The sequence below is a fragment of the Tursiops truncatus genome, chromosome 19 (assembly GCF_011762595.2).
Source record: "Tursiops truncatus isolate mTurTru1 chromosome 19, mTurTru1.mat.Y, whole genome shotgun sequence".
NCBI classification, from domain to species: Eukaryota; Metazoa; Chordata; class Mammalia; order Artiodactyla; family Delphinidae; genus Tursiops; species Tursiops truncatus.
In genome coordinates, this window is record NC_047052.1 from 16,920,101 (window position 1) to 16,938,531 (window position 18,431).

Here is an 18,431-nt window from a genome sequence, read left to right on the forward strand (position 1 = left end):
ACCTTGAATCAGTATGCAAGGCTCACAATAATCTGGAACCTTCCCACCTTTCTCATAAATTCTCCCAACCAGTGATTTTTATTTATTTTTATTTGTTAGCAAAGGAATCATGTATCTATGGTTTGAAACACAAACAGTACTACAGGAGATACAATGAAAAGCAGTGTCTCCCGCCCTCCTTCTCCCCACTGCTGATTTCTGCTCCCCAGAGGCAACAACTACTTTCAGCTCTTGACTGCTTCTTCTATTGACAGTCGTACTTCTAAACAAATGCTTACTCCATAATTTCTTGAGTTCTGCCAAATTAGATATGACTTATGGACTTTCCACTAGCAAAGCTGAGGATTTAGTTCTTGTACTCCACCCCCCAACACACACAAGGCTCTCTCCTCCCCCATCCTCCCAATTTAGAAAACCAACATTAACTCAATATTCAGAGTTTGGATTATGACTTTGTAGAATACTATACATACATTTGCTTACTTGTACACCTTTTTTCTGTTTCTCTAGAGTTAAGAACTGCGTGTTTTATTCTGCTTGGTTTTCAAGGACCTATCACAAATTCACCCCCAGATTCTGACAGGGCTGGTGGCCTCACAGGATCACTTAACTCTGGGCCTCATTTCTCCAGGCACCCTTTGTCCAGCGTGGACAGCTGTCCTCCAGGCCTGCCTGCTCTACATTCCTGCCCTGAGTCATCTTCCCTCACCCTCCTCTTGGCCCCTGAACAGAGTCTCCTGTGTCCTGCATCTCAGGACTTCTTTCTCTGTTTCCTCTTGTCTGGTAGAAGAAATCGTCTAGGAGTTTCTGAGAAAGGATGCATCAAAGTTAATTTTTTGAAACCCTGAATGTCCGAAGATACCTTTATATCAACCCTCACACCTGAGTGTTAAAATGTCTAAAAGTTGATTTCTGGATTCACTCAGCTGTTTCACTAGAAGATCCCCAAATATCACAATCTATAGTTTTCTTCCCTTAGACTGGTCACTTTCCCCAGCAAAAAAAACCTTCCTGTCTTTACCCTGGAGACAGCATCCTCACTTAATCCTTTTTTCCTGAGTTCATCTCTGCCTTCGGCTATGGCTGTGTTCTCCACACTGGTACTACTCTCCCAGGAACTTCTTAGGCTAGCAGTACTCACGTGCGTGTATGTGAACATGTGTGTGTGTGCACGTCTGTGTGTGCACACATACACATGGCAGAGGGTTGGGAGCGATGGCTGACAACTAGAAACCTAGCTGCTCCCTGCACAAATTTTAAACTTCCAAGTTTTTTGTCTCGTTACACATACACATACACATTCACACACACACCCCATATGTTTCTGATCGCTGAGGCTTTCCAGGGCTCCATGGTGCAAATTGGCTGCCTTCCGGGTGGAAACCCCACACCGGAAGCTTGGGTTTCAGCTTTCGCAACTCTGCCATTTATCCATCAGCAACTAAACTCTGATTACAATCTCCCATATGCTTTTTCTCCTCTCCCATTCCTTTATCATTATACTTTTTTATAACCTTTATTGCTATTTTAGTGGGTTTTCAGGAAGGAATGGAAATAAACACATGTTCGATCCATATGTTTAACTAGAAGTCCTCTGCACTGGTGAATTTCAAACTTCTAAGCAGCATAATCACACCCTTGGTTGCAGGTAAAATCTTACGCAGAATCACAATCTACAAAAACAGAGCAGTGGTTGGAGGCCAGGTCAGCCCTTTCATGTTGTTTGGTTACAGGGGGCATCTGCACCAAACCCAGGGGCCTTGCTGTACACACTTGGAGCATCTTTGTTTCACACAAACCCTCCACTCCAGCAAAACTGCTCCATGCATCATTCCCTAAACACAGCTTCTACATTCACACTGTTCTCCCAACCTGGATCACCTTCCTCTTCTCACTGAAGTCCACCCCTCAGCCTTTCCTAAAGACCAAGTCTAAGCCCCCTGTGAGGCCTCCCCAATACCATGCTCTATGGTGATCACTCTCCCTGCTCACCTCAAGTTTGAGAACCATCTAAAAATGACTAAACAGCAAATTACTGCATTCATCCTTAACTACCAGGTCCAATACTTTTTTCTCCTGGATAAAACAACTGGTCTTCATACAAGTGTCCCATGTGTGGGACAGAAGGGGATGGCCATGATAAACTGAATCCTTTGGTTCAATCTCGCTCCTGGATGTCTAGGTCTGCTGATATAATGGCTCCATCTATAGTTTCAAGGTTGCTCTCACCATGGTAATACTTCCCCAGGGTGGAACTTCTCCCATTAATTAGCAATGAAAGCTTGAGCATTCTGTTCTCTCTGGGTTCCCTATTACATAGCAAAACTAAGTGCCAGGGGCTTTAAGGTCTGGGCCTAAAACTCAGGAAGAACTCATAGGCTACAGGGGGTGCAGAGCTGAGCCATCTCACAATAAAACATTAAAACTATCCTGAAAATAAGAAAGCTGGGTCTAGTATTCCACCTCAATATTTAAAGAAGAGTAAATCCTCAGCCATTCTTAGAAGATACCATTAAATATCTTCATTTAGATTCCATTCAAACGTTCACCAGGTCAAGGTCTAAATAACTTATAGACCAGAGAGGTTAACAGGCAAGCAACCAGCACACTTACGGAGTTACCACCACTTTTAAATATATGTGTCATAGGGAGATTGGTTCAAGATGGCGGAGCAGAAGAACGTGCGCTCACTCCCTCTTGCGAGAGCACTGGAATCACAACTAACTGCTGAACAATCATCGACAGAAAGACACTGGAACTCACCAAAAAAGATACCCCACATCCAAAGACAAAGGAGAAGCCGCAATGAGATAGTAGGAGGGGCACAATCACAATAAAATCAAGTCCCATAACTGCTGAGTGGGTGACTCACAGACTGGAGAACAATTATACCACAGAAGTCCACCCACTGGAGTGAAGGTTCTGAGCCCCATGTCAGGCTTCCCAATCTGGGGGTCTGATAACAGGAGGAATTCCTAGAGAATCAGACTTTGAAGGCTAGCGGGATTTGACTGCAGGACTTCGACAGGACTGGGGGAAACAGAGACTCCACTTTTGGACGGCACACACAAAGTAGTGTGCGCATCAGGACCCAGGAGAAGGAGCAGTGACCCCATAGGAGACTGAACCACACCTACCTGCTGGTGTTGGAGGGTCTCCTGCAGAGGCCAGGGGTGGCTGTGGCTCACCGTGGGGACGGGGGGACACTGGCAGCAGAAGTTCTGGGAAGTACTCCTTGGAGTGAGCCCTCCCAGAGTCCGCCATTAGCCCCACGAAAGAGCCTGTAGACTCCAGTGCTGGGTCGCCTCGGGCCAAACAACCAACAGGGAGGGAACTCAGCCCCACCCATCAGCAGACAAGCGGACTAAAGTTTTACTGAGCTCTGCCCACCAGAGCAACACCCAGCTCTACCCACCACCAGTCCTGCCCATCAAGAAGCTTGCACAAGCCTCTTAGATAGCCTCATCCACCAGAGGGCAGACAGCAGAAGCAAGAAGAACTACAATTCTGCAGGCTGTGGAAGGAAAACCACATTCACAGAAATAGAGACAAAATGAAAAGGCAGAGGACTATATACCAGATGAAGGAACAAGATAAAACCCCAGAAAAACAATTAAATGAAGTGGAGATAGGCAACCTTCCAGAAAAAGAATTCAGAATAATGATAGTGAAGATGATCCAGGACCTCGGGAAAAGAATGGAGGCAAAGATCGAGAAGATGCAAGAAATGTTTAACAAAGACCTAGAAGAATTAAAGAACAAACAGAGATGAACAATACAATAACTGAAATGAAAACTATACTAGAAGGAATCAATAGCAGAATAACTGAGGCAGAAGAACAGACAAGTCACCTGGAAGACAGAATGGTGGAATTCACTGCCATGGCACAGAATAAAGAAAAAAGGAATGAAAAGAAATGAAGACAGCCCAAGATAACCTCTGGGACAACATTAAACACACCAACATTCACATTATAGGGGTCCCAGAAGGAGAAGAGAGAGAGAAAGGACCCGAGAAAATATTTGAAGAGATTATAGTCAAAAACTTCCCTAACATGGGAAAAGTAATACCCACCCAAGTCCAGGAAGTGCAGGGAGTCCCAGGCAGGATAAACCCAAGGAGAAACACACCAAGACACATAGTAATCAAACTGACAAAAATTAAAGACAAAGAAAAATTACTGAAAGCAACAAGGGAAAAATGACAAATAACATTCAAGGGAACTCCCATAAGGTTAACAGCTGATCTCTCAGCAGAAACTCTACAATCCAGAAGGGAGTGGCACGATACATTTAAAGTGATGAAAGGGAAGAACCTGCAGCCAAGATTACTCTGCCCAGTAAGGATCTCATTCAGATTCAATGGAGAAATAAAAAGCTTTACAGACAAGCAAAAGCTAAGAGAATTCAGCACCACCAACCCAGCTCTACAACAAATGCTAAAGGAACTTCTCTAAGTGGGAAACACAAGAGAAGAAAAGGACCTACAAAAACAAACCCATAACAGTTAAGAAAATGGTAATAGGGACATACATATCAATAATTACCTTAAACATGAATGGATTAAGTGCTCCAAACAAAAGACACAGGCTCGCTGAATGGATACAAATACAAGACCCATCTATATGCTGTCTACAAGAGACCCACTTCAGACCTAGGGACACATACAGACTGAAAGTGAGGGGATGGAAAAAGATATTCCATGCGAATGGAAATCAAAAGAAAGCTGGAGTAGCAATACTCATATCAGATAAAATAGACTTTGAAATAAAGAATGTTACAAGAGACAAGGAAGGACACTACGTAATGATCAAGGGACCAATCCAGAAGAAGATATAACAATTATAAATATATATGCACCCAACATAGGAGCACTTCAATATATAAGGCAACTGCTAACAGCTATAAAAGAGGAAATTGACAGCAACACAATAATAGTGGGGGATTTTAACACCTCACTTACACCAATGGAGAGATCATCCAGACAGAAATTAATAAGGAAACACAAGCTTTAAATGACACAATAGACCAGATAGATTTAATTGATATTTATAGGACATTCCATCCAAAAACAGATTACACTTTCTTCTCAAGTGCACACAGAACATTCTCCAGGAGACATCACATCTTGGGTCACAAATCAAGCCTCAGTAAATTTAAGAAAATTGAAATCATATCAACCATCTTTTCCGACCACAATGCTCGCTATGAGATTAGAAATCAATTACAGGGAAAACAACGTAAAAAACACAAACACGTGGAGGCTAAACAATACATTACTAAATAACCAAGAGATCACTGAAGAAATGAAAGAGGAAATCAAAAATACCTAGAGACAAATTACAACAAAAACACAATGATCCAAAACCTATGGGATGCAGCAAAAGCAGTTCTAAGAGGGAAGTTTATAGCAATACGAGCCTACGTCAAGAAACAAGAAAAATCTCAAACAATCTAACCTTACACCTAAAGGAACTAGAGAAAGAAGAACAAACAAAACCCAAAGTTAGTAGAAGGAAAGAAATCATAAAGATCAGAGCAGAAATAAGTGAAAAAGAAACAAAGAAAACAATAGCAAAGATCAATAAAACTAAAAGCTGGTTCTTTGAGAAGATAAACAAAATTGATAAACCTTTAGCCAGACTTATCAAGAAAAAGAGGGAGAGGAATCAAATCAATAAAATTAGAAATGAAAAAGGAGAAGTTACAACAGACACCGCAGAAATACAAAGCATCCTAAGAGACTACTACAAGCAACTCTATGCCAATAAAATGGACAACCTGGAGAAATGGACAAATTCTTAGAAAAGTATAAGCTTCCAAGACTGAACCAGGAAGAAATAGAAAACATGAACAGACCAATCACAAGTAATGAAATTGAAACCGTAATTAAAAATCTTCCAACAAACAAAAGTCCAGGACCAGATGGCTTCACAGGTGAATTCTACCAAACATTTAGAGAAGAGCTAACACCCATCCTTCTCAAAATATTGCAGAAGAAGGAACAATCCCAAACTCATTATATGAGGCCATCATCACCCTGATACCAAAACCAGACAAAGGTATTACAAAAAAAGAAAATTACAGGCCAATATCACTGGTGAATATAGATGCAAAAGTCCTCAACAAAATACTAGCAAACAGATTCCAACAGCACATTAAAAGGATCATACACCATGATCAAGTGGGATTTATCCCACAGATGCAAGGATTCTTCGATATACACAAGTCAATCAATGTGATACACCATATTAACAAATTGAAGCAGAAAAACCATATGATCATCTCAATAGATGCAGAAAAAGCTTCTGACAAAATTCAACACCCATTTATGATAAAAATTCTCCAGAAAGTGGGCATAGAGGGAAACTACCTCAACATAATAAAGGCCATATACGACAAACCCACAGCAAACATCATTCCCAATGGTGAAAAACTGAAAGCATTTCCTCTAAGATCAGGGACAAGACAAGGATGTCCACTCTCGCCACTATTATTCAACATAGTTTTGGAAGTCCTAGCCATGGCAGTCAGAGAAGAAAAAGAAATAAAAGGAATACAAATTGGAAAAGAAGAGGTAAAATTGTCACTGTTTGCAGATGGATTTGGATTGGAAAAATCAATATTGTGAAAATGACTATACTACCCAAAGCAATCTACAGATTCAATGCAATCCCTATCAAATTACCAGTGGCTATTTTTACAGAACTAGAACAAAAAATCTTAAAATTTGTATGGAGACACAAAAGACCCCGAATTGCCAAAGCAGTCTTGAGGGAAAAAAACGGAGCTGGAGGAACCAGATGCCCTGACTTCAGACTATACTACAAAGCTACAGTAATCAAGACAACATGGTACTGGCACAAAAACAGAAATACAGATCAATGGAATAGGACAGAAAACCCAGAGATAAACCCATGCACCTATGGTCAACTAATCTATGACAAAGGAGGCAAGGATATACAATGGAGAAAAGACAGTCTCTTCAATAAGTGGTGCTGGGAAAACTGGAGAGCTACACGTAAACGAATGAAATTAGAACATGCCCTAACACCATACACAAAAATAAACTAAAAATGGATTAGAGACTTAAATGTAAGACCAGACACTATAAAACTCTTAGAGGAAAACATAGGAAGAACAAACACCCTTTGACATAAATCACAGCAAGATTTTTTTTGATCCACCTCCTAGAGTAGTGGAAATAAAAATAAAAAATTAACAAATGGGACCTAGTGAAATTTAAAAGCTTTTTCAAAGCAAAGGAAACTACAAACAAGATGAAAAGACAACCCTCAGAATGGGAGAAAATATTTGCAAGTGAATCAATGGACAAAGGATTAATCTCCAAAATATATAAACAGCTCGTGCAGCTCAATATTAAAAAAACAAACAACCCAATCAAAAAATGCACAGAAGACCTAAACAGACATTTCTCTAAAGAAGACATACAGATGCCCATGAGCACAGGAAAAGATGCTCAACATCACTAATCATTAGAGAAATGCAAATTAAAACTACAATGAGGTATCACCTCACACCAGTTAGAATGGGCATCATCAGAAAATCTACAAACAACAAATGCTGGAGAGGTTGTGGAGAAAAGGGAACCCTCTTGCACTGTTGGTGGGAATGTAAATTGATACAGCCACTATGGAGAACAGTATGGAGGTTCCTTAAAAAACGAAAAACAGAATTACCATATGAGCCTGCAATCCCACTCCTGGGCATATACCCAGAGAAAACCATAATTCAAAAAGACTCATGCATCCCAATGTTCATTGCAGCACTATTTACAATAGCCAGGTCATGGAAGCAACCTAAATGCCCATCGACAGACGAAAGGATCAAGAAGATGTGGTACATATATACAATAGAATATTACTCAGCCATAAAAAGGAACGAAATTGGGTCATTTGTAGCGATGTGGACGGATCTAGAGACTGTCATACAGAGTGAAGTAAGTCAGAAAGAGAAAAACAAATATCGCATATTAATGTATATATGTGGAACCTAGAAAAATGGTACAGATGAACCAGTTTGCAGGGCAGAAATAGAGGCACAGATGTAGAGAACAAATGTATGGACACCAAGGGGGGAAAGTGGTGGTGGTGGTGGTGGTGGTGGTGGTGGTGGTGGTGGTGGTGGTGGTGGTGGTGGTGTGATGAATTGGGAGATTGGGACTGACATATATACACTAATATGTATAAAATGGATAATAAGAACCTGCTGTATAAAAAATATATAAAATAAATTCAAAAGTTCAAAACAAAAAAGACAGACAAAAAAATATATACATGCTATAAATTCACAAAGTACAAGTGTGCAATGTGTCCTGTTAAAAGTTGATGATTAATTTGTGAGACAACTGGAGAAATCTGACTACTCACTGGGTTTGATAGTGGTAGGTAAATACTGTTAATAATATAGTGTTTTCACTTTTAATAAGAGAACACTTTTTAGAAATATGTACTGAAATTTGGATAAAATGATACGATGTCTGGGATCTGCTTCAAAATGATCTAGAACAGGGGTGGGGGAGGGGTGAGTGAGGATTACACAGCAGGAGGTGGCAAATGTTTTCTACCAAGAGCCGAAAAGTAAATATTTCAGTCTTTGCAGGCTTTACAGTCTGTATCACAATTACTCAACTCGGCCAATGAGCACAAAAGCAGCCATAGACAATAAGTAAACAAATGAGAGGGGCTGTGTTCCAATAAAACTTTATTTACAAAACAGGTGGCAGGCTGGATTTTGTCCACAGGCCCACAGTTTGCCAACCGCTGGTATAGATGAAACAAGAGTGGCCATGAGTTGATAATTATTGAACCTAGGTGTTGAGTGTGTGGGCATTCTTTGTCCCACATATTTGAAAAATTCAATATGAAAATTTCTATAATTTCCATAATAAAATGTTTTAATTTTTTTCTAAGAAGTTGATGTTTATCTTTGGTAAGTTCCCTGGACTTAAAGTAAAAGGAGAAACAGAGTGAGAACTAAGGAGGCGGATTATGAGTGTGATTTCCAGAACGGTAAGGAAGAAAAGGAAAACACAAAAGCATTCTACTGGAAAACTGAAACTAAAAGCAGCCCATCCGTGGAAACTTGTAGGACTGGAAAGTGAGGTGATATTTGCCCGGCACACGCCTGACAGGTGAACAAAACAGAGCACGGGGGTTCTCCCGATACGCCCACCTCTGACATCCTCTCCCTCCACAAGCTTCGGAGGGGCAAGTCAGCATTCACGTTCTATGTAGGAGCCCTTCATGGCTGCTTTACTGGGAGGTGATTCTTTCCTGAGAGCAGAATGCATTCCCTTTCGAAAGCTCTCAGGACTGGGAGACGCATGTGGAAAGAACTTTCTGTCCCTGGCAGACAGGGAACCAAACCCCTTCTCCTTGAACTTGGACACTCTTCCCTCACTTGGAAGCCTCACTCATCCTCTGGTTTTGGAGAACTTAGCTGCGTTCTCGCAAAGCCCGCTGAACGAGAAGCACACTGTCTCCAGGGGCTGGTTGGACACAGGGCGCTATGAAATGCATCAACACCCTCTCTATCTTGGCTTCCTTGTGCTCTTTTTTCCCCCAGAGATGCTCTAAATGTTCCTAGTCTGTCCTAGGAAATGAGAGCAGAATTAAAGTAAGTGAGTAGGAAAGGCAATCAAGGAACCCAGGATAAATGTCCCTGGACTTTGCTACCTCTGCAGAAAGAAACTGAAAATCGGGCCCTACAGGATATTTCTGTAGGTGAAATGACTGAGGCCAGTGAGACACCAAGGGCCCCGGAGGTCTCCCCAACCCTCCTTCCTCCAGAACCCAATATCCATGGGGGTTCTGAATACCACTTAAGAAAGCCCATGGCCAATACAACACATGTAGGAAGAAGGGAAAGTAGAAAGAGAGAGCAGAGAATGCAGAAGGGGATGACTGTCGGAGGAGGGGAAAATAAAGAGAGAAAGGAGGAGAGTGGGGGAAAATAAAGAGATGGCCATGGCAGTGAGTGCTGGAGAAGCTGATGGGGACTCTTGGTGCCAGTTCTAGAGCCTCGGGTCTTACTGGTTCAAGCCTTACCCTGGAGGAAGAGGCCGCTCCCAGGTGGTGGTCTTGGTATTGTGGTCAACATAATAGACACGCCCGTTGGGGAGCTCTCGCTGCTCCCATCTGCAAAATAAAGTCAAGGGAGGCATGAGACACACCGGTGAAAGGCATATGCCCTTGCTCAAAGGAGTCATTCACTACTATTAGGCTAATGTGAGAGGTAACATCAAAGTCGACATGCAAGACCAACCCGCTGGTCAGACAAGCTCCACGTTGTCACTGATGGTGGCACCCACGTCTGCTTCTTGAAAAAACTATAACAGTTTCCCTTTATGGATTCAAAGTACTAGATAACCCATAGATCACGCTAAATTCCCTAAACAACCCATATGAATCTACATTGCCATGGATTTTTGTGAATCACGGTCTCTTGGTCATTTTGGGATCAAAGAGCCCTTTAGGAATGGATGAAAGCTTCCAAAATGCACTCACCAACAAAAATGTGTGTGCAATTTCTGGGATTCCTGGACCTCTCCTAAAGCTCATCTGTGGACCCTCCAGTGCTTGTAGCCTACTACCTTCTAAAGTCACAAATTATATGACTATCCCTGTTCTCCTAGAATCATATATATTCATGATCACATTTCTTTTTAAAATACAGGATTCATTTACAGAGGATCTTTAAAAGAGATCTGGATGAATCAAGAAACATAGCATACTGCTATTTATTGGCTGCTCTACCCCTCAGTCTGTGTGTGGGTTACTATGAGATCAGGGTGCTGAGGGTGGCTCATCTGTGCTAAGGGCAGAACAACAAGGTAGCAGATGATCCAAAGAGTTAAGACAAAGACAAAATCACTACAAAATACAGCCAAGGACCACCCGTCCCCACACTCGTGTTATTCCCACATTCAATGCAATCTGACAATAACTCCACTTCCCTAGAATACAGTAACCTACATATATGGGATGCAAAGATTTATGTTTATAAAATGATTACCATTTTATGAAGGATGTTAATGGTCCCGTTAGCCTTTATGTTTTACATTGATTTTATTTACTTCTACTTTTGGGTACTGCCTAGGGGAAGGTGACCTCTGCCAGGAAGCTAGTACAGTCCTACGGAAATGCTTGTTTTAAAAACACAAATGTATGCCAATGTGATTGATACATAAGGGAACGTACTATGAATTTTGGGTTTGCTTTGCATGAATTGGCCTTCAAAACACACTAGTTGAACACAGAAGACTTCCCCCAGCTAAACCCAGTCGTGTAGAAATACACAAAACCCATACTCATCTGCCGGCTACCTCACTTTACTGCATGTTACACACCATACTCACCCACATCTGGTGTTACATCTCCCATCTGATTTCAGAAAACCCTCTTTGTACCACTTCATGACAACACTCACAAGCTCCAACCTTTCCAACACCTGCTTCCACAAGCAAACTTCAGGTCTTCTCATGGAAATGTGCCATATGTATTGTAGTGTTATGATCTCAGCCATTTAACATGTGTAAAACCATGCTACCATCGTTATTAGGTTCCTATTTGTGTCACTGACAAATTTTTGACTGTTACACCCCTAATCCATTTTTCCCCGTAAGCCCTGTGGTTTTTAACTGCATGATTTGGCATAGCGTGGTGGTTTCTAGGAACACATATGTTATAGCAGAGTTGACTGTACACTGAAATAAATGTCCTAACTTCTGTTACTAAGCCTGGTGTGTCTACTCAAATAGACATAAGCTTTATTCGATACCATTTCTCACGTCTGATCAGTGGACTGCATTGATAAGCCCCTCTGAGGTTAATTCAGATACAGGTATACGCAAGGTTTCTAAGGCAAAGATGGGAAGGGGGTAACCATCACCCACTGAATGTCCACAATGAGCTGCAGGCTCATCTTTACTTGATTCAGTCCTGCCTTCATCCTTTACAGTGGCACATGCCATCACCATCGAGGGAACTGAGGCTCAGAGAGGCTAAGTAACTCTTACATGGCATTTAAACTCAGCTCTCTGGGACTTCCCTTGTGGTCCAGTGGTTAAGACTTCACCTTCCAATGCAGGGGGTGCAGGTTCGATCCCTGCTTGGGGAACTAAGATCCCACGTGCCTCGTGGCCAAAAAACCAAAACATAAAACAGAAGCAATATTGTAACAAAATTCAATAAAGACTTTAAAAATGGTCCACATTGGGACTTCCCTCGTGGTCCAGTGGCTGAGACTCCATGCTCCCAATGCAGGGGGCCAGGTTCGATTCCTGGTCAGGGAACTAGGTCCCACATGCCACAACTAAGAGTTCACATGCCTCAACTAAAGAGCCCACATGCTGCAACTAAGACCCGGCGCAGCCAAATAAATAAATATTTTTAAAGTTATTTTTCTTTAATGGTCCACATCAGAAAAATCTAAACAAACAAACAAACTCAGCTCTGACTCTCTAGCCCATGAGTTTTACCATGTCACTCTGAAAGGAAGAAAGGAGGAAAAGGAAGGGCAACTGGAACTTATAAGGAACCCACAACCCAGCAGACAAGGTGCCAGGTGCCTTTCCAAAGCCCACCTCAACGTGAACAGCTTTCCCTAGCACAGGAGTCTGGGTAGGGGGACCTATAGGATCAAGACGACTGGGGAGAAATTACAGTAAGTCCACCTAGTTAATTTCTAGGCTCCATTTTAATCACAACCCTCTGCTCAGATACAATCTATGGGAAGAGGCTGCACATTTTGCACCACTGGGAGGCTTAGCCTGGGAGCAGTGAGGTCTGGTAGTTCCAGACTCCCTCCTTCCAAAAGGGATCAACTACTGTGTTGAGGACCGGAGTGCTATAAACACCATTAAAATGGGCTCGAGAACATTTTCTCTCCTGGGTATTCCCGCTCAAGGTTCTGGTTGAAGCAGATACTGGTGACTTGGCCCAGGTGCCCTGGGTTCCTCCCACTGCAAAAGGAAGATTCTTGCACTTCAGTCAGTATTTTATTGAAAGGGCAGAATCTTCTGACAAAACTGACCAGGTGAAAATAAACACAGGGTAAAGTTAAAGCTCTTCTCCCTCTCGATGCCCTTCTGAATTAAAGACAAAAGAGTAAACAGATATTGCCAGCTCAAAAGACTGGTAGGGATCTGGTGGGGACCCTTCAGCAAAAAGGCTAACATACTGTGATTTCACACCAGCTCTCTAAATTCCTCCTGTCTGCTGGGTAATCAAGCAGCAAATCCGATACCCTCTTTATTCATCTGAATTTGGAAATAAGGAAAGCCTTGAGAAAGATACTTGGCTTAAGGGTAAGTAGTGAAATATGGGAGCTCCTCGGGCAAGGGTAGCAAGCCACTCTTTCATAACATTTGCTCCTAATAAAGACTTAAGGAGCTGAGAATTCCTCAGCATTTCCTAAGAAATTAGCTCTATCCTTCCTGTCCTTGGCAATTTTGTGGCACAAAAGCACCAATAAAACAACTTTGCTCATTTTGCAGTCACTAATTGGAAAACTGACCATAATTGGTGGGTGGGGCTGCCCCTTGAATGAAGACAAAATATGTGTTGTTGCAGTTGGAGAGAAAAGGTGCTAAAACACATTTTTTCTTTATTCCAACAATTCTTTTGTTACAACTTTCATCTTATAAGTGGTCTCGACTTCTGGCTTCTTTTCTATTTCATTTGAGGCAAGGAGAAAACTTTGGTTTTATTATACGTTGGCTAATAGTTTCATTTGAAGATGGAATAATTCTTAAAATTCCATGAATTAAATGCCTTGAATTGACACAGTGGTCTTCCTGCACTGCCAGAAAGGAAATCGGTGTGAAGTCCTCTTTGCTTATATTCAAGAGTTATGACGGCTCCTCCCAAGCCTTCACAAGACCCGTCTATCCTGTCTTTGATCCCAGTTGATCCTAGAAATGAAAGGCTGTCTTTTGGGCACTGTTATTGTCCAGCGAATCTCAGTGTCCTTCTATGAACCCTCTCAATTGGCTTAGCTAGAAAAATAGTTACCAAAATGAACAAGACCTTTCTTCCATTACCTTTCTTTTGATATCTACATTCTTCCTTTTAAAATTGGACTCCTGCTCGGATTCAATGTCCATGTGGGTCCTCCCTGATCCGTGACCTGGCCTAACTGCTTTCCTTAGAGAACTCTCAACTCCTCCCTACCTGCATGGCTCCTCAGAATTCATACAAATCCCTCCCCTCCATTTGTGTAGCAGAGTCGGTTGATTCTATCGTCAATCAAACGAGCCCCCGGATTCTCATTTCTCCGCTGTAACTGCTGACCCATATAGACTGAGCCTTCCGACTGTCTTGGTTTGGTCTCCCCATGCCAAGAAAGTGATACTGGAAGTGACCTTTCATCGGCACATCCCTGGCAGGGGTTAGGTTTCTGAACCTTATAAGCATCTTCTTCATGCTGAGATTAAAAGGCTTTTCAATCAAACTACCCATGGGTCTCGATACTGCAACCTGGTCACGTGGGTCATATCCTCTCCCACTGAATAGCTTTCTTTGATGTTCTCAGAAACAGTGTTCAAAGCGCCAAGCTTGATTCACGTCCCTTCCCAACACATTGCTCCTTGGCTTTCGATGTATAGCCTTTAGTTGGAACATGGACTACACAGGGTCTTTCTATTTTGAAAGTACTTAAAAAATAGTCTCCAATTTCAATTAATCTCTGTACTTTTTTTTCAACCTAAATTCCCTTTGCTCCTATGGATTTTAACTGTCCTTTATTCAGTTTGTAATAGGGAAGAGCAAATCTGACTCCATATTAGATCAGTTTCTTTTACTTTAACCTTAGTGCTCTGTTGCCTGTGCTTAGTCATGCTGGCTCCACACCTTTTGTAAAAGAATGTTGCCTATAGCCTGAAATATACAGGATAGCCCATTCTCAAGACTCTGACCTTTAAGAGTCCATTCATTTAGAGATAAAAAAAAGTTGCAGAACAGAGAGTAACATTTGTCTTGTTGGAGGTTTACAGGAACATTGAGACTTGACCTACAGGAGCACTGTGACTTGACCTAGCTGCATGAACAAAGGATTCCAACACCAAGAAGTCTGAGACAACTAACCATGCCCCTCCCTCACCTTGCCTTTAAAAGTGCTTTGCTGAAACCCTTCGAGGAGTTCAGGGTTTGCTGGGCACAAGCCACCCATCTCCTTGCATGGCCCTGCAATAAACCTTTCTCTGCTCCAAACTCCAATGTTTCGGTATTGTTTGGCCTCACTGTCCATTGGGCGCATGAACTTGCGTTTGTTAACAAGTTGTATATCTTCCATGCCCATGCCCCCATCCCCCCCACTATCATCGTTAAAAAGGTAAAGGATGAAAATCTCAATTCCATTATTAGGATGGCATCCAATCATTTCTCTCTTATGTTATCTGAAAGGAAATTGTCTGGTCACTAACAGTGACCACACTTTTTTTTTTTTTGGGTGCACCACGCAGCTTATGGGACCCCAACCAGGGCCCTCAGCAGTGAAAGGACGGAGTCCTAACCACTGGACCGCCAGGGAATTCCCTGAACCACATTTTCTTGTGAAAGGTTTCCTAAAAGGTCTTCAGGAAATCAATTCTCAGTTACTTGCCGTTACAGTGTATATTCAACCATCCTGACCAACACACTTCTTGGTCAGATTCCCCTAAGTTTGGACAGAATCACAGTTTCACCAAGAGTCAGATTAAATTGGGAAGGAATTTAAAGCTGGATAATCCGAGGATTTCAGGTTAGTATCAGAGATGCTATCATCACACTCACAAATTCTTAGTAAGAACATTATTAATTTGTATTATTTATAATTTGTTAATAAATTTTATTAACAAAAGCACTGGGCATTAGTAAAGCTGACTCTCATTCAACATACACTCTCTCCATCAGAAAACAAAGTCATGCCAGAACACTTATGCACCAATAAAGAAAAGATGCCTTGCTGGTTACCTGGACAAAAACTAAACTTCAGAAAAATACACTGAAAGTATTCAGGTATTCTTAAAGCTGCCTATGTAGAAGTTCAACTCCCCTCAGGCAAATATTACAGGGAATTCATATTTTCTTACTTCATGCTCTTATAATAAATTTAAACTCTGAACCAAATCCTATTCCCCAAACTCTGGCCACTTCCTGGGTGAACGGTAAGATTTATTTCCCCTGTAGGGACATTGTCAGACTGTTTTATGAGTTAAAAATCTGTGTGCAGTGGAACACATCTCCTACTCACTGTTTTCATTGCTTCAGTAGGTCCTCTGTAAACTGGGTAGGAAGTGTGTTAAACTCAGACCTTCCCCCAAGAACCCTTCTTGAAATACTGAGCTTTCCTTTAAATCCAAGCACACTAACCCCCTTTTTAAAACTATCAACAACCAGCACTTTATGCCCCTTAATCACAGGGGGGCACAGTAGTAGCTTCTGAGGACTCTGAATTAAGGTCTGTTTTTCATCTCTTTCTTCTTCACCCATCCCATTTTCTTTGCCTTGGAAAAGTCCCCATAGCTCTTCAATGGAAGACGGCAACTGCTTTCAGGACTTCCCTGGTGGCCCAGTGGTAAAGAATCTGCCTTTCAATTCAGGGGACGCGGGTACGATCCCTGGTCAGGGAACTAAGATCCCACATGCCGTAGGGCAACTAAGCCTGTGTGCCACAACTATTGAGCTTGCACGCCTCAATGAGAGAGCCTGCATACCACAAACTACAGAGCCCATGCACCCTGGAGCCTGCGTGCCACAACTCGAGAGAGAAAACACACACGCCACAACTAGAGAGACACCCGAGCGCTGCAACGAGGAGACCGTGCCCCGCAATGAAAGATCCTGAGTGCCACAACTAAGACCCAACACAGGCAAAAAAAATTAAAAAAAAAAAAAAAAAGATATGCTCTCACAGACAGGCAAGACAATTCCTAGAGACGGTGTCTATTAAAAAAAATTTTTTTAACATTATTGCAGATTTTAAAAACCGTGCAGATAAGTTTGGCAATGCAGGGAAATAGCCACTCTTAAAAAATAGTGAGGGACTTCCCTGGTGGTCCAGTGGCTAAGACTCCAAGCTCCCAATGCAGGGGGCCCAGGTTCGATCCCTGGTCAGGGAACTAGATCCCACATGCCACAAGTAAAGATCCTGCACACCACAACTAAAGACCCCACATGCTGCAACTAAGACCTGACACAGCCAAATAAATAAATATTTTTAAAAAATAGTTAGTGGGAGCAAAAATGGGTATACTCTTTCCTAAGGGTAATTTGGCAACTCAGTCAAAAACATTTCCTACATGAATACCCTTTAATTCAGCAACTCTGTTTCCAGGACATATCCTAAGGAAATAATTATGTGTCAAAAGATTTAGCTTTAAGTGCATCCATCACAGTATGTTGCAGCATGTTACAGAAAAACTGGAAACAACCTAAATGCTCCAAAGTGGAGGATTAGTAAAATAAATTATGTTCATTCTATAATGGGTATTCCATCATTTAAAATATCATTGTGGATAATATAGATTTGTACAGATGTTTACAATATATTGGGTAACAAAAATAAGTGAAAATATAACATGCATAAGATAATCAAAATTTTGTTTAAAAATTATAAAAATATACTATTTTTCATTAAATCTAAAATGCCACCAATTGTAAGAGTTTTTACATACCACCAAGAAAGAAAAAAATGCTGCCAATTAAACTATGACACTCCAATGTTTGTAAATCATATCTTAATTTTTTTTTTTTTTTTTTTTTTTTTTTTTTTTTGCCGTACGCGGGCCTTTCACTGTTGTGGCCTCTCCCGCTGCGGAGCACAGGCTCCAGACGCACAGGCTCAGCGGCCATGGCTCACGGGCCTAGCCGCTCTGCGGCATGTGGGATCTTCCCGGACCGGGACACGAACCCGTGTCCCCTGCATCGGCAGGCAGATTCTCAACCACTGCGCCACCAGGGAAGCCTACACATCTTGATTTTAAAGAAGTTAAATGTGAAATAACATGCGTATCAGAATCTACAAAACATGGGGGCAGGGGGATCACGTATGCGTGTAAAATTTTTACAACATCAGAGTAAGGAAGTATTTCAGACAGACACAAAAGGCACGTGAAAAAGATGAACAGATTTGGCTATCTAAAAATTTGAACTCCTGTACAATAAAAAGCAACATTAAAAAGTGAAAAGAGGGCTTCCGGTGAGGGCCGGTGAGGGCCGGTGAGCCATGGCCACTGAGCCTGCGCGTCTGGAGCCTGTGCTCTGCAACGGGAGAGGCCACAACAGTGAGAGGCCCGCATACCGCAAAAAAAAAAATAGTGAAAAGACAAGCCACAGACTGGGAGAAAATATTTTCAATGCACATAATTGAGAGGGGATTAGTATCCACCATATATTAAGAAATCCTGCAGATTAAAAAGACAGATAGCA

At 41.8% G+C, this 18,431-nt stretch overlaps 1 protein-coding gene across 3 annotated transcripts in view; it reads right to left on the reverse strand.

The window, feature by feature from the left end:
• WWP2 (WW domain containing E3 ubiquitin protein ligase 2) overlaps positions 1 to 18,431 on the reverse strand; it is a 144,124-nt gene that overhangs the window by 23,758 nt on the left and 101,935 nt on the right. For 2 of the 3 annotated variants that reach the window (XM_019935591.3, XM_019935592.3), the window contains exon 9: positions 10,071 to 10,160. In XM_019935591.3, coding sequence (XP_019791150.1) covers positions 10,071 to 10,160 — 90 coding nt within the window. Of the gene's footprint in view, positions 1 to 10,066; positions 10,161 to 18,431 lie in introns of those variants that run through there. The other variant, XM_073796860.1, reaches the window with a different exon arrangement.